Below are 21,492 nucleotides of genomic sequence, written 5' to 3' on the forward strand. Positions count from 1 at the left end.
AATATTCACGCAATTGCACACATTGTTCGTGGCTTCTATAGTTTGCATTTGCAAGATTGTCGGCGAGTCTTGCATTTGGGACATTCCAAGTGTTGTTACGTCGTATTCGTAATTTCAACCGCCTTATTTGAAGAAGGGTCAGATTAATTTTTTCGATGATTTATTCCTTGTATGTATTACAGGTTGCCTAGGACTTAAGATCTCCTTTACTATCCACTCCGCCATCCTGTTCAGATTGTTTCACTTTAACGCCAGACTACACAGATTACTAAATCTATTTTTTGTCACTAAGGTGAAAGTTTTCTTACAGGAATGTTAATATAATTATTATATTGCGATAATTAATACAGAAAAATATGCCTCAAAGTGTTAAAAAAGACTGTACAAGATAGAAATAGTTTTTTGAATGTTTAATTGACGATGTTTTAGAGATTTCTGATGCCCTATCCATACAAGTCCTGATCGTGTGAAAAAAACAAATATAATAAGTTAATAAAATCCTTAAGGTATTTCACAATAATGTGTATGACTGGTCGACTACAATCAGGTACATTTACTATGAAAAATATATTGAGTATATTTACATCAATTACATACTTACTCTCACGGTAAGAGGTACAACACCAAAAGCAAACAATACAATAATAAAACCTTTCATCACAACATAAAACGAAAATATATTTCTCGTTATATGTTCTACACCTCTAAAGCATATTGACACCCCCCACTATATTGACAATCCTGCCCTTATACTTCTTAGAAATGTCCTCCTGAATTTCCCTTTGCAATTCCTTAGTTTTCTCAATAAGCAACTTAATCACAGGCTCCAACTTCCTAATCTCTTCTCCATTCTCTTTAATTTTTTTCTCAAGCACAGCTTTTGTTGACCTCATTCTTTCCCCAATGTTCAACTTCTGCCTTAAACTTGCAGTTAAAATGTCCATGTAATTTGGTGAATGTTTAATTTGGTGCAAATGCTGGATTCTTTTGTTGGTCAAACACTCCAAGGCAATATTCACACAATCAGACAAATTGTTGATGGTTTCTAAAGTTTGCATTTGCAAAATGGTTGGTGCTTCTTGCATTTGGGACATTGAAAGTAAGTCAGATTCGTGGGACATCTCAAACAGCCTCATTTTCATAAAGGCTTGTAGCTCTGTTAAGTCATTTATAATCTGCTCCCTGTATTGTGGGTTGTCCAAGATTGTAAAGGCTTCTTCTTTACGAGCAACTCCACCATCCTGACCAGATTGTTCCACTACAATGCCTGATTCTTCTAAATTAATTTCTAGGGATTGGTCAATGTCTTCATAATTGATTATTTCAAATGATTCCTCTTGGGAGGAGCCTCGTGAGGAGCCATTGCTTTGAGGGTTTTCCAGGACCACTTGATCTCCAAAGTCAATTTCTCCCCCTTCGTCACCAAAATTTATTTCATTACTTTCAGCTTCTTCACTCTCTAATGTTGGAGTGTCTGAGTCTTCAATTTTCAAAGGTTTTTCTCCGTACATAAACTCGTAACTTGTAGTATTGCCATTGTTGATTAAGAAAGTCAATGTGGGCAAAATTTGAAAATCAATGTCTTGACCAGAAAGGAATTTGTTGAAGGCAATATAAAGCTCTATTGCAGGCTTTACAATTTTTATTTTTTCAGCAGTTTCAGTATAGATATTAGGAAGCTTTTTTAGCAATTCTAAAAGTTCTTTTCTGATGTCTAGTCCTTTAATGCCTAATTGCTCACATGCAGCATTAAACTCCTTTTGGGAGACTGCCTCAGATTTATTACAATCTTTAATTTTTTTTTCACTTTCAGCTTGCAGTTGCTCCAGTTTTTGGATCTGTTTTTTCAGACTTGGGATTTCATAGGAGACATTACGAATGAGCATTGAGGCAACCTTAAAAGAAGACATTGTTAAATTAATTGAATAGTAGATATATAGAAGACTCTTACTTCTGCTAGATAAATGTTATCTTTCAAGTAGGCTCCAATAATATCTTGCCAGTCTTTCATGCGTTGGGATCCATACCTTCCAAAAATATTCTTGCTGTCCTTTTCAGTTTCCTTGAGAATATCAACTATCCTAATGCAATGAAAATAGTTGATGTGTTGTCTGCTGACCAGCTTCACTATGCCCTCATGCACTGGCATGTTCTGGATGGCATTGTTGATCTTTTCCCTCACCTTTAAGATGTTAATTTGCCAATCTTTGGGAATGTGCCTTCTAGACACCAGCCACTCCAACAATTTGGTGGTGTTTATGTCGATAGGGATGTTTTGCTCGTCCATTGTTAAATAGTGAATGTTTGATTGTTAATTGTCCATATGTTAAATATTAATAATGAGTAAATTGGTAGGGAATTTGTAAATTTTAGTAATAATTCGGAGACGTCAAATTGTTATGGTAATCAGCTGATTCGGTGTCGTTTGATTGCGCTGTCTTAAATGATCGCGCCGATTTCCCCTTGTTTCGCTAGTTTTTTTATAGGTGGAGCCACGATATCTTTGATAATAAATTATGTTTTGTTCACTTTGTCTTGTGAGAAACAAGAGAACTAGATGAGGTGCCTACGTCAGAAGTTTCTCTTTTGTTTGTAGGGAGGTTAAACGTCGCTGTTTTTTCTCAAATGTCAGTCAAAAGAATTTTTCAATTTTCCTTTTTCCTACGTAGATCAAATTAAAAATGCACGATGGTGTTGCACATTGCCAGCGAACTGAGTTTATTTTGTGGTTTTCTTGCCAGTTTACACGTGAAATTTCTCTAGTGAAATGAGTAGAAAAAGCGACAAATTTCTCCGAAAGCAACACGTCGACAAAAATATTCCGATGCCAAGGCGAGCATTGTTTATGTCAAGTTCCTAAAGTCGTTAATAATTATTTAGAAAGAGGTCTTGACACTATTAATAGCGCCTATCCAAATTGTTGTCGCTTAAAGCCTTTAGCAGTATTCGATGTTTTATTTTTAACGCAGAATTTTTCTATAAATAAACACATAGGGTCAGTGCACAGTAAACAAAAAGCCAAGATCAACAAACACCGCCTCAAAGCCCCTAGTAGGGGCTAATCGACATGACCACAATAACGATGGAAGAGTACGACCTAATGAAAGACTCGAAGTACCGCATGTATGTGGCTGCAGTGGATAAGGCCCTAAAGAACTTCGATTATACATCTGAATGGGCTGACCTTATTTCGGCCTTAGGAAAACTCAACAAGGTATCTTTGAACGTAAATAACAAATCTGTAAGGCTCATAGAGCGCCCTAACAGGTTTTACTAAGTTACACCAAGTTCCCAGTGATTCCACGAAGGATAAAAATTAGCAAACGACTGGCCCAGTGTATGCACCCAGCGTTGCCTTCAGGGGTCCACCTTAAAGCTCTAGAGACCTATGATATTATATTTCGCTGCATGGGGACCAATAGACTGGCCTGCGAATTGTTTATTTACAGCTCTGGTAGGTGTTATAATTGTTTAAATTTGAGTGTGGGTGTATGTTCAACGGAGTTATTGCTGGTTCTTTTGAGATCAGACTTGTCTTTTGTGTGTCAGTTTCTTATGTAATATTTTTTAGTATAAAATTGATTTTATGCTGTGACCTTGTAGGTGTGGTATAATAGTCTTGACCTTCAGGTCTATCAAATCAAACTCAATTTAAGTTCTATTTTTGTCCTCCCAATTCCCCGATGCAGATATTTGATCCTTGTGATGCTCAATGAATACTTGTTGCGCTAAAACATATTTTATATCTCTGAAATATATCAGTAAGGAGGCTAGTTTTAGCATTATAGCAGTTAATGTGGTTTAGTTCACTAGAATTTCGTCTTATCTTTTTAGTCTAAATGTTGCTATTATGTTTATGTCAATATTCCAGCAGTAAAGGGTGATTTATCACTGGCTGTAAACGTTTTGGGCTGCAACAAAATGAGTAATTCTATCCACACACGGGTAACATACACTTATTAGGCGCAAATGCGTTTTCAAAAGCGAGGTCGTATGATTCAGTTCAAGCTGTTTACTGCTAAAATTAACATGGTGGATAATTTAATTAACTAGTGGGAGCATTTAATTACTGAGGCTGTCTTTATAAAACTTTTGGGGCAATATACTTCTACTATTCCCTAATGCCTGAGGGGAAATTTCGAAATAAATCCACATTTTGAATTGAGATATAAACTTTGAGCAATCATAACAACGCAGTACAAACAAACAGGGTTATCAGGTTTACTTATGACTGAAGACATTGTTTATGCTACGGGGTCATACTTCAGCCTACTTATTAACTGCAAAGTATTAAGAATATATGAGCAGCTAATGCTTAACACGGCGAAATAATATTTACGTTTAACAGAACGTGCCTTTTCTCTAATGACTTAATGAAACCTCATCAGTTTCGAATCACCTCGTCGAATCCGAGAGGTAATTCCTTTGCTTCGTAAAGCAGATGTGTATCTACCAGTTTTTAGTACATTCGTTTTTTTTTTCCAGTTGTTTGCTGTTGTTGCAAACGAAGGTCTTTAAATAAAAACGTAATGTGATGAGCTACGTCTATTGCTTTGGGCAATTTTGGGTGTGGCTGCTTCTCAGCTATTCTTAACGTTTTTCGGGGATTCCCTTATAGTCAAGTCTTCTGCTCTGTTGATATTTTGTTATCACTACTTTGACCATTTTTCTTTCAAAGGAATTTAATTACTGCTTGCTTTCAAGTACAGAAGTTGAGAGAAGAAATCAAGAGTCTCAATTGCATCCCCATAAAGTGTATTTTGCTAACTTCCACCAGAACTGGCTCTAATATTTACATAAGTATCCTTATAAAAATAACATTTCTATTCTCAAGGAATTTAGCAGTGATATGTGTGAATCCTTGTTGAGATAAGTAAATATTTACTTTATTGCGTAGATAACAAAAGCATACTTTAGAAATTGGAATGTTACGAACCGCAGGTGTAATATGTCTCCCTGTTTCTCCCCTTCAAGGTCTATTTCCGCTAATGAGCCATGCAGCCATGAATATTCGTCCAACCCTCCTCACGATCTACGAGAACCATTTCGTCCCACTGGGAGATCGCTTGAGGCCAGCTTTGAGCGGATTTCTCAGCGGTATTTTACCAGGTCTTGACACCGGAACAGACCACTTCGACCGGTAATAATTATTTACGCCTAGTAGGGTGACAACACTTAATGGACATGTATCATGTATTATTTTATTTCATACTGTGTCATCTAATTTGCGATGGATTTGCATTTCAAATCGTCACAATGTTTCTTGATAATATGGCAAACTCAATGTGTGTATATTTAACAATGATACTGACCGTATAAACAAATCTATGGGGAGAGTATGAAATAAAATCCATTACTCTTGTTAATCATCCCAATTTAATAAAACGATATAGGACCAACAAGCTGCTTGAAGACGTTTGTGACGGTGTGGGACCTCCATATTTCTATACTTGCATATGGCAATGCGTGGCCAATAACAGCCCAGTGCGATTGCCCGCAGTCACTTATGTTTTCGCCCATTATAGTCGGAAATATCCCATGGAAGATCAGTTGTATTTGATGGGGCATGACATAGGATTAATGGTAACTGTTTTCACCCTTATGGGGCACAATTATGAGCGTTTAAAATTAGGTATCGGGGCTTTGCGCCGCAGTACAGGACTCCAGTGTTTTAGTACAACGCTCAGCGCTCGATCTCTTGATGGTGTGCTTTCCCATGCAAAACAAACAGCTTTTGTATGCTGATATGGTGCGGCTGGTCACAGCGGCGTTGACTACCATCTTAAGGAGGGACATGTCTTTGAATCGGTGAGTGGTGCGGCGTATGTTTTACAGATAACGTAATCTTTCTTATCTTCTATTAAACGTTTAAGTAACTATCAAGTTATTTCTGATAAAAACAAAAATAACTATTGACAGGAATTCCTAATTTTAGAAAAACAGTAATTACGTATTTGTGATATTTCTAATCTTTTTAAAGCGATATCAAGCCATTTGTTATTCCTAAAAAACATGTTTCTTCTACATTTCAGACGCCTCTATTCGTGGCTTCTTGAATATGAAATGAAAAACATCCCTCTAGTCCAAATAGACGGGGAACAACCTGAAGAAATCCCTCCTACGCCCGCCCACTCTATAGCTTACGATCTCTTAAATGACGGTATCAAAGATATCTTGAAAAATTCTAGCACCAGCGTCCCAATCGAAGTGAAATCCTACAGACTATTAACTTCTCTCTTTGAAAAGCCTCAAATCGGGCCCGTAATCCTAGACGGCATTTTATACGACGTGTTTCGTACGCTCTATCTTTCGTGTCTGAACCTGCAAAAGCACAAGAACTTAACAGTCAGATGCGTTTCATTTAACGGAGATTTGAGCAGCTTGAAATCCAGCGAAAATAACTTGAGCAAGCAGTTTGTCAGCAAGAATTGTCAGGAATTGGTCAAGAATGCAAATTTGCTATTCAACACTCTACAGAGCTATTACATTTGGAGCTACATAGAAAAACTCTATGACGAAGCAGTGAGCAACATCAAGAAATTTAAGTATCGGGACCGTTGTCAAGTGAACGAAATCGGCAGCGGGCCTCCGTACATCTTGGAATTGTGCATTTTGACCGATTTCCTGTTGGACATCATCCCCATAGAATCTTATGCAGAAAATACCTCTAACATCCTCCCCAGTTTGTTCAACAAAATAATCTCAGCCCTGAATGCCAACATTGCAGAGCTAAACCAATATGAAATACTCAAGAGCTTGGAATTGTGCACAAAGATTTTGACGAAAATTCAACCGATAACTATGACGCAGATTCAGAGGCAAATTGAAGAGGAAGCCGCTGCAGAACTGCTAGAGAAGCAGCAAAAGAGCGATGAAATTAAAGTGGGAGAGGGCGAGGAGCAGCGCACCATAGAAAAGAGTAAGTCTGACTCGAAGATTAGCGAAAATTTGAATGGTTTCGTGGACAAACATGAGCTAACTGTGGATGATTTAGCGAGAGAAAGGTAAGACGATAACGATAGTTTTTATTTTAGAGTGAAATTTTGGGCGAATGCGAGAGAATGGCGTGCCCCATGTGCAACGTTGCTGCATTTTCTACATTTTCAATGTAAAATTGTTATATGTAGATTTATTGGCAACATTGCGTGTGGTGCGAGAAACAGCCAGCTAACTCTTCATAACAATTGATATATAATTACAACTGATAATAACTTAATTAGGTCTTACAGCAACCAATTCCTCAAGAAAAAAGATAAAACGAGTCCAAAAATAGATAAAAAGTCAAAGAATAAGAAATCCAAATCCAGTTCCAAATTGTACGATTTGAGAAATGAGGAAGCAGACATTGGCACTGGTTCTGCTACGGACGGAACCCCTGAAAGTTCTTCCAAGGAGAGCACCCCTCCATCGCTGCCATTGACCAAATACGAAAATAAACACTTCCTGGGCTGCCTGGAGGAATATAAGAAGTTTTATGTCACTTTTGTTAAGTGCAAAATACTGCCAAATACCGACATTAAGGCTTTCTTCAAAAATCTAGTTTTCGACAAGCAGCAACGGACCAAAGACCTAATGACGCTGCTAGACAGGCGATTGTCCAACGAAAACAACCAGTTCAATCCAATAGACTACAACAGCACCTTCAAGCTTAGATGTTTAAGTAGCATGCACCAGGTGTGTTCGCGAGCCAATTCCACTTATGAAAACGCCATGGGAGTGGCCTCGAATATTCTTTTGGAGTTTTGCGCCTTTCCAAACCTCTTGGCTAGCACCACCGACAAGAAAATTCCTCTTTGGTTGGAGGCTTTAATAGCATCCTCGTGCTCCAATGAGGCTTCAAGGGAAACCCAGCTGACTGCCATGAACACCATGCTAGAAATCTTCAGCCTGTCAAAGAACCAGAATTACTTGAAGACCTACGAAAGTGAAAAGAGTGTAATTATTAATGGAATTTTGGAGCACCGGCACGTACGTTATGTGGAGGAAAATACATTGGTCATTGAAGAAATGGCGAAGATCCTCTGGACTTTCTTAGGAACTGTGCGCAACCAAAATCAACTGATGCTGTGCATTACGTTGCTGTATCAGATACATAACACATTTGATAGTAAACTATTCGTGGAGCAAGTAATAGGTCAATATTTGTGTGACCAGCATGTAACTTCGAATTACATAAAGCAGTTCTGCATGTTGTGGCACTTGGGCAGGGATCTTAACATCAAATTGCCACCCCAAGATCACCATACAAGGAGCTTCGATAGGTAAGTTCAATGAAATTTTTTCTATAGAACGCTTATTGTGATTTCGCAGATCTCTCTTGAAAATTCTGGACATGCTGCAAAACAAAGAAAAGCCTGCGCTGCAGTTGCTGGCAGAGTCCTTCCTCACTCACAGCCTTCTCCACAACGACATTCCTAGGATTTTAAATCCGATTTTAATTAAATTGTTGGCCAGTAACACTGCCAGGGTGTCGATCCGACACGTAAATATACAGGACAGTGACACGCACCATGAGTCCTCCGATCAGGACAATCAAAAATTAGAAGAATCTCAAGCTAAGAAAATTTATGCTGTCAGTAATGTCAACGGTAAGGTCGTACGAGTTGTTGAATTCAAGTAAAGAATTTTTTATATGTTTCTAGGCAACGTAATGTATCATATGACCGACAGTCCTCAACCGAAATCGCCCAAAAAGCGCTGGTTTGCCTTTTCGAAGTCGGGCAAAAAGTACGCTTCCGCCATAAATATGACCGCCAGTTTACTGGAGGATAGTGTTGGTGTGGTGACTAAGAAGAATAAAGACTTTAAAGCCTACAATGTCTCACCCAACTTGGACAAACACTCTAAGAACAATGTCAAGCTTATCGTTAATCCTCTGAGTAACAAGGAGATTTATCCCGTAGGCCTAGATGGATCCTATGCTAGGAGAAGTTCACATAGTTCCTTGGACAGTTTGTCTAGCAATGACAATACTATTAGCATTGACGATTCAATCGAAAGGAAGCTGTATGACAAGTGCGATTCTATGCCAGGTAAGTTTTGCCAGTTTAGAAACATTATTTAAAATCCTGTAAGTAAAAGTAATCAAATAGGACGAACTCAAGATAAGCTAAGTTATTTAAAAATCGAGTTTTTAATCGGTACTTTTGAAAGGCAAAATGCATTCCTTCACCATGTTGACCAGACATTATTTTCCCTACCGGAGATTTCCTCTATGTTTAGTTGTTTGCAGCATTTTAAAAATTCATTCACTATCTCACAACGATTCTTACACTGTTTAGTATTCTTCTGAACAAGACGTGAGTAAAATAAATTCTAATAATATTAATTTTGTATTTTCACTTAGGCGACCGAGACAGCGGATATGACTCCTTAAAACAACAACAAAGGAAATCCGAAATCATTACCGCCTTAGTGGATAACGGCAAGAAGGCCCTCCTGGAAAGCATGGAACCGATTTCCAACGGCATTAAGAACCTCAAACTGCCAAAATCTCGCAGTTTCGACGAAAAAAGTAACATACAGCCTGAGGAAAGTTCTCTAGTGCAAAGTTGGTCTTATTGCATTTCCGATTCTTCTAACTTGCACGGGGAACTGGAGTTAAGTAAAAGCGCTGAAGAGTTTTTTAAAGGCAAAGATGAGGAATATGCAATAGTTACCGGAATTTTGAATAAGATAATTGATGAGGTTTGCAGGAAAGTGGACGGAGAGAGTGAAATTCCTTTGCACATTTCTGGGAGACCCACTGAATTGGATTTGAGGAGCAAGATTAATACTTCAAACTCAAAGAATTTCGACTTATACCCTATTCATTCGCACATGTGCTTGTACTACGAGCTCTTCGACTCGAACCAAGTCATTTATGCCCTGCATACTCTGAAAAATTGTATTTTGGTTAATCCTCAGCTCTTCATTAAGTGCTCCGCTACGAGTGGCATTAAAAACCTGAAAAGTAACGATATTTTGTACCTCTTGGCAAGGCACAGAAAGAGCCTTGTCGGACAGGGCTTCGTTGGAGATCTCAGCCAAGAGCACGTCAATTTCTACCGCGGTTACATGTTCCTAGATGTCATCTTGTTAATTTGCCTCAATTATGCCAGAACATTTTTTCCTTGCTTCGAAGATTCGACTCCGATGTTTGACGAATTGGAGATCAACACGCGAATACAGCTTGAATCGCTGGAAATATTACATACGATCGTGAGAAATTTGATAACGATGATCGAGGAAAATTCGAATAAGGGATTCGCCAGCTATATCGCCGATTTGTTGGTAAAGTGCAAGATTCAGAAGACGTTGCTGCATTGCGTATTAACGTCAGTGAGAAATTTCGATCATGACATGACGTTCGCGGAGGATGTACTGCTGTTCAACAACTTTCAGCCGTGCAATTCGGAGAACAGAATGGGGGAGCACGTGGAGGCTTTCCAAATCCAACTATTAAGGTTGATTCAATCGTTAATAGTTCTGGAACATTCCATATTTCCCGCACCAAAGTCTGCACTAGCACAAGTAAATGCGGATGCTCCTAGTGGGGAGCATCTCAACTATAAACCAACAGTTTTGATACCGAAGCAGCAGATCTTTCTCTCAGCTATTTTGAGCGCCCTGCGCAATGAGAACATGAGGAACATGCATGAGAAGTGGTTGAATATGGTATGCTGTTGTTTGCCTTATTTTGGGGATAATTTAAAGCAGATTTCTATGAGTGTTATCCATCAGGTAACTGCTTTGAGCTCCATCGAGCAGTTCTTTTAGTTGATTTCTTCTTTTCAACCCAGGTTTGTAATAATATCGAGAAAATAGCGTCCAGCTATAAAGCATCCAAATTGGATGACTTCGAACTCGGTGCCGACTACACAGTGGTACAATTAGAATCTCTGACTATTCTGTGCCATTACTGCCTTCTGGATGCTACGCAAACCATAAATCAAAACGTGCCCCCCTCTGCGATCACCCCCACTGGCACCAATCCAGGAGAGATTTTAAATAACCTCATGAACGTGTTTTTCTCTCCATTGGGCACTGACATTAATTTTTCTACCAAACAAAATTCAGACCACTACCAACTCGCCAGGAAAACTATTCTCAGTCACATGCCAAGGATTATTTCCAGCGTAGCCAAACTTTGGCAGACTGTTGTGGGTAAGTTTATGAGTTGAAGCTTCGCTGGAGCCTTAAAGAATTATCTCAGGCCTGGAAGTGGAATGTGACAGCGTTTATGGAAGCTCCAAAATAGTAAAGCAACAATTACTTGAATTTCTTAGTCCTATAGCCGTGCACCATGGGGCAAGTTTTCTGGCCGCAATGGCGGTGGCTTGGTACGAGCGGCGAAATCACTTTAGCAGTATCAAGGCCGTAAGTTATATTTTTCCTTCTATGCATAATATTCAAGATGGACCTTACAGGTCTTGCCAGAGCCTACTGCAGGCCAAAGCAACTTGGTATATCTAATTTCGGCCATACGAGTAATCCCACTCGACAATCTAGTACAAACAGTGACCGCTGTGATAAAAAATCCTCCGCCCTGCGAGGGAGTCGGACCTGATGTTTGTTTGGACATGGCCATATTGGAGTTATTTTATTGGTAAACGTATTTAAGAACAAATGGGAGATGGTACTGTATGGCTAGTTTTAGTTACATGCGCAATGCCTCTGCTACTCAGTTATCTGAGGCTTGGACATCTTTGTTGTCCCTGATAAGGGAGGTGAACGCCCTTAGTTCACCTGCGCAGTTTCTGCTCGCTGCCATTTTGCACGAAATGATGATCAAGTGCTGTCCATTGGAGGAGAGGAAGGATCAGAAGGATTTACAGGATGTCACCGCAAAGGTATGTTTCTTATAGTGTCAGGCTCAAAAATAATACTGTGCGTTGATTGTGAGACGCCTTATACGCCTTTAAGACAGAGGTGGCCAGTTTTAAATGACTGGATCCATTCAAAAAACGTTGCAAAATCTAAGTAAATCAAGCCAATGTCCAATTTGGCCTTGGGCTTAATTATTTTAAGGCTAGACGTGTGTTGGATTGCCTGTAATCAGGTGTGATTTACTTGCTATTCATCGCAATATTAGCTGTGTTTACGTTGTCAATGGTCTTTTGATGGTTTTGTGATTTTCTTTGTATTGAATACGTTTACTTCGCTGAGTTCTGAAAAAAAGTTATTTAAATAACTGAATCAGAGGATAAAGAATTTAATACGAATATTGAAGTAGCTTATTCAAGTTTCTCTTTCCATATTTTTAGCTCATTGATTGTGTCTCCCAAGTCTGCGGCTCCTGCCTGGAACAAACTACCTGGCTAAGGCGTAATTTCGCAGTTCGAGAGCAAGAAGAAGACTCGACCCCTGAGACGAGCCTTACCACGGGAGCCCCATCAGATCTCGTTTACAGCTCTAGTCATAGTGTGCAGGCCCAGTTGGTATTGTTCCCTCACTTTTTTTGATTTTTTCATTAGTAACTAATATTTCTCACGAAGGTTTTAGCGGAAATTCTTGCCCCCATCTTGGATATTTGCTTCGGCTCTTCAGAGAAGGATAAAGTAAACAATATCCTGGCCTCATTAATGTGCAATATAGTGCCCTACTTAAAAACGCATACCTTGAAGAATATGCCTAGCTTCAATGCGTGCTCCAAGTTATTGTCCAGCTTGAGCAGCTACCAGTACACTCGCAAAGCGTGGAAAAAGGACGTTTTCGATTTGCTGTTGGACAATAGTTTGTTCCAAATGGATTATTCTTGTTTGAAGTTTTGGAAGGTGATTGTGGACAATCTAATGACCCATGACAATACTACTTTCAGAGATTTGATGAGTGAGTCGTTGGAGAAATCCTTTTTTTATTGGTTTGTGACGTTGTGTCAACAGGTCGCGTTTCGATGACTCAGAGTGGAACCTTAGGCATTTTCTCGTCTAGAGAACAGGAGTACGAGCAAAAGGCCCAGCTCCTCAAACGGTTGGCCTACGTTATATTTTGCAGTGAAATCGACCAGTATGCCAAGTACATGCCTGAAATTCAAGGTTATCCGAGCAATTTTGCACATAACGGAATTTGACAATTATAATTTTAGAACAATTGACTTCGAGTTTAAGACTGAACGTGCCTGGCATCCAGGCGCAAGTGTTCATGTGTTTTCGAGTGCTTCTAGTCCGAATGAGCCCGCTGCACGTGACCAGTCTCTGGCCAATCATAATAAGTGAAATGCTGCAAGTATTTTTGCAGATCGAACAGGAACTAAGTACCGACACTGAGGAATTTAGGTAAACTTCTTTTGGGTTAAAGCATGGGGAAAATCACAATCGAAACTTGTTCATTTGCATTGTCGTTTGTTGCGAGGAGTTGTTTCATTTCGGGAGTTCCCCAGTCGAATGAAGTGGTGATTCAAAGGTTTTAGCATTGAATTAAATTGAAATTTGTGACTGTTTTATTCCTTATATCACTAATTTAAACGTTTTTTCGTGCTTGGCGCTGGGTTCGGTGTGGTGTCTGCAGAATGAATAACAGGTAAATAACCCTTATTTTGTAGTTTAGGTATACTGTGCATGCTGCATTGAAACTAACCAACTTTAGTGTCAACTTGAACTAACCATTTTTAATGCGTGGAGGATCTTTAAGGAAAAGAGGGACCTTACAGAAAATAGTGTTTTTGGTGCACCCTATATGTGCATGTTCCAGCCCTCTGGCGATTCTAATCAAACTTAGAAATATTTAATGTTGATTGAGTGAGTCGTTAGGTGTGCGCCTGATTGAGACTTACTCAGGAATTTCAGTGCATTTCCCATACATTGTGGGCTATTAAATATTATATAAGCCTTCTATTAATTTCCGGAGGATTTACACCAAAAATATTGAGCAGAACCTCATCGCCCAATATCTGCTCATAACCCCCCTTTTCTAAGCTTAAAAAACGTGTCTTTATTTAAAGCTGATACAAGTTATCCGTAACAGCTCTCACATCAAATTGTTGTCATCGCTGGACGCAAGTTGGGCCACCAATAGCAGCAACGGTCTGCACGCCTTGGGCCATCCACATTGGCTCCGACTGCAACTTGCCGCAGCGAAATTGCTAGATTTGGCCCTATTATTGCCTGCCACCACACTACCGCAATTCCAAATGTATGTGAAAATTATTTTTTTCTAAATCAATTAATTTTGGTTTGTGATGATATTCCACAGGTACAGATGGGCCTTTGTAGGCGATGACCTCAACAGTAAATTTCCATCCACCGACCACATTGGCTTTACCCCTCATGTAGTCCGAATAGCGAGTCAGATGGACGAGAAATTCGCAGACGCTCAAATCGACGTTCTGCCAATGAAACGCAACGAGCTCCTGTTGACCATGAACGGCATATCGAAGCTGAGAGATCTCCATAGCTTCTTCAAGACGCTGAGTTCCTGTTCGGACAGGCACAGGAGCGAATGCACCAAGTCCATGACTAGTGACAACCTGTTCACTGATAGGCAGTCTGATAAGCAATTGGACATGATTTTGGAAAAGATAGATAAGGTTGTGGAGGGTGATTTTTTGGATAGGATTCCCAGGTAAGGGCTTCCAGGAGGGATATCAGGAGTCGCGAGTATTTCCGATATAGATTTGCCTTAATAATTTTGCCCAAAGATATCAGTATTAGGTGCGGTGCATTTGTGTTTCTTTGTAAATATACCGGCTATTTCAAGATGTACCTATTTGCATATATAGAAGATGATGAGACCTCGTTGTTATCACTTGTTATTGTAGTTATCTTTGCATAGGCAATTTTGTTTCTTTGTACAAAAATGATCTGTATTTATACGAAATGATTAGTAGTCATTTAATCATGTTATACCTTCGCATTATATTGAAATATTGTTTATTGTATTATAATTTTAGTTATTTATTTTTTTAAACCGCGCATTATGTGTTAAGCGACAACGCAACTGATGACGAGTCCTAATTATTTATTGATAGTTTTCTCTCTATAGTGAAGTAGGTGCAATTTTACTAAAACGCGTTACGCATTTATGTAATATCTAAAAATTATGAAAATGTGATTTTATATTGTGATGTTATTACGAATCGGGCTTTATTGCCTCGGTTATTATTTGTTGTAATTATATGAAAGTGAATAAATACGTTTTGCTATTTTAGCGTATCACAGGTACCACAAAGCGCTAAAACTCTTAGAGCAGGAACACTATAAAAAAAACCCGCTGCCTACATATTTTCCCCGATTAACTGTGTGGTAAAACAAAACACGAGAAATTTTTACTGCGAAGAACTTTTTGTAAAACTATTAAGAAATGGTGGCTGGTAAAAAGAAACTCAATGTTGCCAAATTTCCTACACGGTGGATTGTTAAGAAAGATACCACGAATCCATTGAGATCGACAAATGCAAATGGCGGTTGTGTGTTTGAGGTGAGCGGCGCGATTTAATTTTTCCTTTATTATTTGCGATTTTTTCAATGCTCTACATATTCGTTCTGCTCTTACAGGAATGGCAAACATTTGTTTGCATTTTAGTTGCAACTTTGTGAGCAAAGTAAATCTACAAAACCTTCTTTAAATTTAATAAAACAGACAACATGGCGCCGCAAATTGCGGCGTTGCCGCATTTTCATTTTCTACTCAAAAAAACACCTGATATACCAAAAAAATTACACTATATTCAACGGAAAAAATTACATCATAACTTAAGTAAAATAATAATGATCCATCACTGTATTCTATTTCCCAAAACCGCCCATCAAATTCCCCAACCCTCCCAGTCCTCCCGCAGCCCCAGACTGAAGCTGGCGCATCATGTTCTGAAGCCCCGCCATCCCACCCATTTGGTGCAGCACCCTCGGATCCATCATCCGAGCCATCTGTTGGTTGAGCTTAGCCATTTGATTCTGGTTCACGTTCTTCGCCATGTCACCTCCTTTGAACAAGCCTTTAATTCCGCCCATTTTCTTCACCACAGCGGCGAATTTCGTATATTGCGTAATCAACTCTTTCACCTCCCTCTCTGAAGAAAATAATCACAAAATTTTTTCATTTCTTTCATATAGCTTTTATATCATTACCAGTAACTCCAGATCCTTGAGCTACACGAATTATTCGCAGAGGCTGCTTGGAAAATAGTTTGGCGCCATCTCTATTATCCAATTCACCATCATTCATACTATCCATGATGGTCATCAACTTTTTTAACCTGGAAAATTATCATTTTCTAACATTATATCACTGAAAATCCAAAATAACAAACCTTGCCATGGACTCCTGCTCACTGCCTTTTGACATGAAATCTTGGCTGAAGCCTGGAATCATTCCCTGAAAATCTAAGCTAAGAAACCCTTAAAACCAAAACAACAAATTTACCATTATCTGAGAAAAGGGTCCCATTTTCATTATATTTTGAAACTGCTCATACATGTCCCTCAAGGTAAACTGTCCATGTTTGATTTTCTCCAGCAGTTCTTCATTATCCTCTAGCTTTAGTTCATTAACTTTATCAATAAGACCTTCAATATCTCCCATTCCCAGCAATTTACTAATAAAGGGTTTGGTTTTAAATGGTTCTAAATCATCTATGTGTTCACCTACACCTATAAAGATTATTGGACTGTTCGTCGCTGCAACCCTAAATTATTAACGATTGTGTGAATAAACTCCATAAATTTAGTCATAGAAGTTACATACGCACTGAGTGCTCCTCCTCCTTTGGCGTGTCCATCCAACTTTGTGATGATTACAGACCCAACATCAACTTTTTCTTTAAAGGCACGAGCTTGGCCTTCGCAAGCCTGCCCTATTGTGGCATCCATGACAAATATGATATTATCAGGTTTCTATAACAGTTTTAATGAAGTTTTGCTCAAATTTTAAATTTGCACAACACATACAACTGCATTTGATACTTGTAACATTTCTTCAAACAATGAGTCTTCTTGCTTATGTCTACCACTGGTGTCTACAATAATAATTTCAAAACCTTCTTTTTTGAACATTTCCACACCATCCTGTGCTATTACTACAGGGTCTACTTCAGTGTAGCTGAAAATTTTTTGAAGGAATTTCTGATATATTTAAAATGCTTTCAAACTCAATACCTTCCATAAAAGGGTATTCTTGCTTTAGTACAATTTTGCTTCACCTGATCATAAGCACCGGCCCTAAAGGTATCTGCACACACCAAACATGACTTCCAATTCTTCTTTTGATAATAATAAGCAAGTTTAGTGCAAGTAGTAGTTTTACCTGAACCTTGCAACCCCACAAACATAATTATATTGGGCTTGCCTTTAACTGGTTGATAAGGCTTGACACTGGGGTCTACAAGCTAATGCCAGACGTTTTGGTGAAGGTGTTAAGTGTGAAGCTAAAATCACCTTACTTTGACTAACTCTTTGAAAACCGCGCTTTGAATCATGCGTCTCTTATTAAGGCCCCCAGCCATCTCTTCAAAGTCAATAACAGCCCGAACATTCTCTCGTAGGGCTTTAACCATTTTGATGTTGACGTCGGCTTCGAGGAGGGCTGCACATATTTCCTTGAGCATGCCATTGAGAACCTTTCAAAGTTTGAGAATATAAATTGGGAACTTTTGAAAGTGGCAGTGAAAGATCTAACCTAGAAAACATCTGGAAGCTCTTACCTCCTCATTTATGATGGTGGCTTTGCTTAAAGCATGCAAGGCGGACGTTATTTTACGCCCTAAGTCTGCTAAAACCATTGTAGATGCTTATTTTTGCTTAATTTTCAGGAAAAAGGGTCTTTTAATAATTGCGAATATTTATTTATCCGTTCATTGTGAGTCGTGTAATTATTTTGATCTGTATTTGTCAAATTGACGTTTGGAGAGGATTAACAATAGAATGGAGTGATGACAATGTTCCTATGACGTCACGATGCACCTTTATACTATTGTACAATATTTATGTATAGTTAACGCTTTTTCCTCATTTGTAATAATAAGCTCACTAAAAGCGTTCTAAATATAGGAAATATTTTGCAGTTATGTAATATTAAATTTTAATAATTACATACAAGCATATCGATCACAATTGCCGCTAGTGTGTCCTCATTACGTACGAAAAATCTAATGTCTAGTTCTGCATTTTCGACAACATATGGCAACTATGCATATCGCTTTCATGCCTGTGCTTATGACCAATTGCATCACTCTCAACTAGAACTTCATTGCTGACGTCATTCACAACACAAGCCAATCAGCTTTGACATTTTTCCCAATCGCTTTTCACCAAACTGAATCGAAATTTTGTTTAGCTTTAAGTTGCCAAAATTGACAGAAAACAAAACTATGAATGGGACTCCTCCTTTCTCCAAATAAACCGAAAAGCAACACTCAAAAGGTTATCTAAACCCTCTTTTTCAACGACTTATCTACTAATTCGGTTTACAGGCATGTGAAGTAAATAAGATTACACTCATAGCGGATATGTCACACTAAGTGAATCGCGTTTTACAACTCTTCTCCGCAAATAAGGAGTAATGTCTGGAGGGGAAAAAAAGAAAAAGGGCACTCGTTCGGAAGGGTGGGAAAATGCAGGGTCAGAATTTTACCAGGAGAGCTATCCAGGCGATGGTGACATGGATATACTATGGAAAGACCCTAAAAGACTGGCCACATTGCTGCCAAGCACTCAAACTCGAGCAGGTTTGAATTTTTGTAAAAAGCACACAACTTTGTTGAAATTGGTGTTTTGTTATGTCCAGTGGCAGCTACAATACGCTTGAGAACACAGGACAGCAGGGCTAATAAAGCGACTGTACGGAAACACACTACAAACAGGTCTCAGAGGGACTCAACAGTAAATCGTAGAGCATCTACTGTGGGAGGTGATCATGGATCTACTCTTGCTGATCTCTCAGAAATTGAGTCTAATGAGGAGACTGCCTGGAGGGAGATAATGAAGCTTAAAGAAAGGCCTATTCCCATGGCCAGGAAAAAGGATGAAAAGGCCAAAATAATGGTAAGTGTTATTTTCATGTGTTAAATGAAAATGAACAATTTTATTGTGAGTTTTATCCTGCAAATATGCAGAGCAATTACAAGGAATTAAGAGATCTTTATGATCTTCCAAATATTTTTGTTATCTATTGAATAAAGTATCAAAATTAATCAGGCATTGTGTCTGGATTTAAATAATAATTATCTGAATCATAAGCAGAACAATACAAACTGATAAGAAAGGGGGGTTTAATTACTTTAATGTCATCTCCAATTTCACCAGACTTCAGGTGCAGCATCAACACACTCTTTTTCTTGCCTTCCAGAATGAGCAGCGCTTTCGACTGCAGGGATTCGAGAATTTCAACTGGAAGCGCAAAAAAGCCTGGCACCGGTTCATGTCTGGTTTTAGGGATTCATATCAAAAGTTAGAGTTATGGAGGCGCGATCTCAAGCACATTGAGGGCCACTATGGAACCGGGGTAGTGTCGTTTTTCCGTTTTATCAAATGGCTGTTCCTCCTCAATCTTTTCACGTTCTGTTTAGTGTTTCTATTCATCGTTTTGCCCACTCTTTTGTTAGATCATCGAGACATGAGTTGCGACAATTTAGAGAGCTGCTTTGATCAATACTTCTGCAGCATAAATAGCTCCAATATATACTTAAGTATCGTGCAAGGAAGCGGGACGCTGGAAAGAAGTCACCTTTTTTACGGATTTTACCCCAACAAGACTTACAGCTATTTGATTAACAATACAACTATGTACTTCAACATACCTTTAGCCTACATCTTGATAACTATAGTGTATTTCCTAGTGTCTTTGATAGCGATAGTGGGGACTGGGGCCAAAGGGTTTCGGGAGCGGCTAATTCAAGGAGAAGGGCAGTTCTATCAATACTCAAATTTGGTGTTCGCCGGTTGGGACTTTTGCATTCACAACGAAAAAAGTGCCCTGATGAAGCACAGAGCTATTTTCAACGAGCTTAAAACGCTTCTAGAAATCGGCAGGTTAGAAGAGGAGAAGCAGAGCCGGTCAAAGCAGGACAGGTGGTTTATTTTCTTCCTGCGTCTTCTTGTTAACTCCATCGTATTGGCGATTTTGACTGTTTGTGGAGGGACCATTTATTACGCCTTCAGCTATTCCACGGGACGATTGAAAGATTTTCCTACGCCCACTGACACAGAAACCAAAATGCAACAATTGCTTTACGAGTTCCTCCCTTCGATGTGCATTGTAGCGCTAAACACTTTAGTTCCCTTCATATTTAAGTTCCTAATTTCATACGAGCGGTATTCTCCCGTAATGGAGATCCGAATGGCACTTATTCGCACAGTGTTCTTACGGCTAGCTTCCTTGCTGGTGTTCTATGCTTCCATGTATTCAAAAATTAAATGCGACGATAATACCGAAAAAAGCGAATGCACCAGTTGCAATGACATTTCTTGTTGGGAGACTTTCGTGGGGCAACAAATCTATAAGCTGCTAGTGACAGATTTTGCAATCCAACTAGGGGTGACCTTTGTTGTCAATTTTCTAAGAGCTTTTGTCGCAAGACACGTTAACAATAAGTTCATTAAGCTAATCGGGGAGCAAAGCTTCGACTTGCCTAGACACGCTTTGGACGTGGTTTACACCCAATCTTTATGCTGGGTGGGGATCTTCTTCGCGCCTTTGATGAGCGCCATGGCTTGTGCAGTGTTTTTCTTCATTTTTTACGTTAAAAAGTTCACGTGTTTAGTAAATTGCAAGCCTGGAGACATAGTTTATACAGCCTCAAGAAGCACTTCCATGTTCATGGTGGTCATGCTGGTGTCATACCCAGTGGCCTTAGCCCCCATAGCGCTGACCATGTCAGAAATACCTCCCAGTGTGTCTTGCGGCCCATTCAGGGCCCTTACCTCAATTTGGAGCCTAGTCGAGCAGACTTTTTTGGGTACTCCTCAGACTGTTCAAAGCATAACGGCATTTCTCACAACACCTGGATTTGCAATTCCCGTTTTCCTTGCCTTGATCATGTTGTTATATTATTACACTGCAGTCAACTCAGCTAACAGGCATATGGTGAAGGTGCTCAAGAGCCAATTGGTGCTGGAAGGGCAAGACAAGAAGTTTTTGATAGATAGGCTTTTAATGTTCATTAAGCAGGAAAAGAGAGCAAGGCTAGCGCAGCAAATGATGGATGCAGATACTATTACTAACGCTAGTAGTATCCAGTCCTAAGGGGCTAGTTTACATAAAAGGTGGATCAAATGACTTATTTAGTATGTAGTTTTAATTATATAGTCTTGTGACCAAATTTAGCAGGATTTTTTATCATCCATATGAATGTGATATCATTAGTTTTAAGGATTATATTGATTTTTACAGTTTACTGCTAAGAAGTCTTGCCAATGATTTACTTGGTGATCTCAAAATATTCCACATAAGCTTTAGGTTTTCATTGATAAATTAGTATTAAGTTGAAGTGTATTAAACCTATTTGTATTATTCTGATCCATCCAACAACTTGGTGTTTTAAACAATCATGTATTGAGCATTCTTGATTTAATGATACAT

At 39.0% G+C, this 21,492-nt stretch overlaps 4 protein-coding genes across 6 annotated transcripts; 2 read left to right on the forward strand and 2 right to left on the reverse strand.

Annotated features, from left to right (window-relative positions):
- Window positions 1-663: 663 nt before the first annotated feature.
- LOC136415522 (CDK5 regulatory subunit-associated protein 3) lies at window positions 664-2,432 on the reverse strand. The gene is made up of 2 exons (XM_066400123.1): window positions 1,952-2,432; window positions 664-1,895 (listed from the first exon to the last, which is right to left on the reverse strand). The coding sequence occupies exons 1-2, from the start codon at window positions 2,285-2,287 to the stop codon at window positions 705-707; spliced, it is 1,527 nt and encodes a 508-aa protein (XP_066256220.1). The 5' UTR covers window positions 2,288-2,432; the 3' UTR covers window positions 664-704.
- A 95-nt stretch (window positions 2,433-2,527) lies between these two features.
- LOC136415523 (protein dopey-1 homolog) lies at window positions 2,528-15,121 on the forward strand. 3 transcript variants are annotated; one of them, XM_066400124.1, is made up of 21 exons: window positions 2,528-3,214; window positions 3,268-3,454; window positions 4,975-5,140; window positions 5,394-5,583; window positions 5,633-5,808; window positions 6,033-7,004; window positions 7,221-8,261; window positions 8,311-8,588; window positions 8,643-9,032; window positions 9,347-10,722; window positions 10,782-11,145; window positions 11,195-11,358; window positions 11,409-11,587; window positions 11,639-11,831; window positions 12,246-12,419; window positions 12,477-12,810; window positions 12,864-13,016; window positions 13,067-13,256; window positions 13,489-13,500; window positions 13,945-14,112; window positions 14,173-15,121. In XM_066400124.1, exons 1-21 carry the CDS (start codon window positions 3,068-3,070, stop codon window positions 14,543-14,545), a joined length of 7,227 nt encoding a protein of 2,408 aa, XP_066256221.1. In that variant the 5' UTR covers window positions 2,528-3,067; the 3' UTR covers window positions 14,546-15,121. The 3 variants fall into 3 exon arrangements, with proteins under 3 accessions (XP_066256221.1, XP_066256222.1, XP_066256223.1); XM_066400125.1 differs by having other exon boundaries at window positions 7,230-8,261; XM_066400126.1 differs by lacking the exon at window positions 13,489-13,500 and having other exon boundaries at window positions 2,529-3,214.
- A 503-nt stretch (window positions 15,122-15,624) lies between these two features.
- On the reverse strand, window positions 15,625-17,802 carry Srp54k (signal recognition particle 54k). Its single transcript, XM_066400346.1, has 9 exons — window positions 17,618-17,802; window positions 17,357-17,533; window positions 17,073-17,302; window positions 16,866-17,016; window positions 16,663-16,811; window positions 16,342-16,603; window positions 16,229-16,293; window positions 16,047-16,174; window positions 15,625-15,988 (listed from the first exon to the last, which is right to left on the reverse strand). The coding sequence occupies exons 1-9, from the start codon at window positions 17,693-17,695 to the stop codon at window positions 15,705-15,707; spliced, it is 1,524 nt and encodes a 507-aa protein (XP_066256443.1). The 5' UTR covers window positions 17,696-17,802; the 3' UTR covers window positions 15,625-15,704.
- A 667-nt stretch (window positions 17,803-18,469) lies between these two features.
- Window positions 18,470-21,454, forward strand: LOC136415389 (transmembrane channel-like protein 7). The gene is made up of 3 exons (XM_066399946.1): window positions 18,470-18,640; window positions 18,700-18,956; window positions 19,261-21,454. The coding sequence occupies exons 1-3, from the start codon at window positions 18,475-18,477 to the stop codon at window positions 21,154-21,156; spliced, it is 2,319 nt and encodes a 772-aa protein (XP_066256043.1). The 5' UTR covers window positions 18,470-18,474; the 3' UTR covers window positions 21,157-21,454.
- The last annotated feature ends 38 nt before the right edge of the window (window positions 21,455-21,492 follow it).

Source organism: Euwallacea similis, chromosome 20 (genome assembly GCF_039881205.1).
Source record: "Euwallacea similis isolate ESF13 chromosome 20, ESF131.1, whole genome shotgun sequence".
NCBI classification, from domain to species: domain Eukaryota; kingdom Metazoa; phylum Arthropoda; class Insecta; order Coleoptera; family Curculionidae; genus Euwallacea; species Euwallacea similis.

Excerpts from the sequence above, each read along its gene's own strand:
- LOC136415522 (XM_066400123.1), bottom strand. The coding sequence starts at position 2,287 with ATGGACGAGCAAAACATCCCTATCGACATAAACACCACCAAATTGTTG. Across the intron at positions 1,896-1,951 it reads ATAACATTTATCTAGCAGAA|GTTGCCTCAATGCTCATTCG; the intron begins GTAAGAGTCTTC and ends TCTTCTTTTAAG.
- Srp54k (XM_066400346.1), bottom strand. The coding sequence starts at position 17,695 with ATGGTTTTAGCAGACTTAGGGCGTAAAATAACGTCCGCCTTGCATGCT. Across the intron at positions 17,534-17,617 it reads CCACCATCATAAATGAGGAG|GTTCTCAATGGCATGCTCAA; the intron begins GTAAGAGCTTCC and ends AAACTTTGAAAG. Across the intron at positions 17,303-17,356 it reads TTTTCAAAGAGTTAGTCAAA|CTTGTAGACCCCAGTGTCAA; the intron begins GTAAGGTGATTT and ends GTCTGGCATTAG.
- LOC136415523 (XM_066400124.1), top strand. The coding sequence starts at position 3,068 with ATGACCACAATAACGATGGAAGAGTACGACCTAATGAAAGACTCGAAG. Across the intron at positions 7,005-7,220 it reads GATGATTTAGCGAGAGAAAG|GTCTTACAGCAACCAATTCC; the intron begins GTAAGACGATAA and ends TAACTTAATTAG. Across the intron at positions 14,113-14,172 it reads ACACTACCGCAATTCCAAAT|GTACAGATGGGCCTTTGTAG; the intron begins GTATGTGAAAAT and ends GATATTCCACAG.
- LOC136415389 (XM_066399946.1), top strand. The coding sequence starts at position 18,475 with ATGTCTGGAGGGGAAAAAAAGAAAAAGGGCACTCGTTCGGAAGGGTGG. Across the intron at positions 18,641-18,699 it reads AAGCACTCAAACTCGAGCAG|TGGCAGCTACAATACGCTTG; the intron begins GTTTGAATTTTT and ends TGTTATGTCCAG. Across the intron at positions 18,957-19,260 it reads ATGAAAAGGCCAAAATAATG|AATGAGCAGCGCTTTCGACT; the intron begins GTAAGTGTTATT and ends CTTGCCTTCCAG.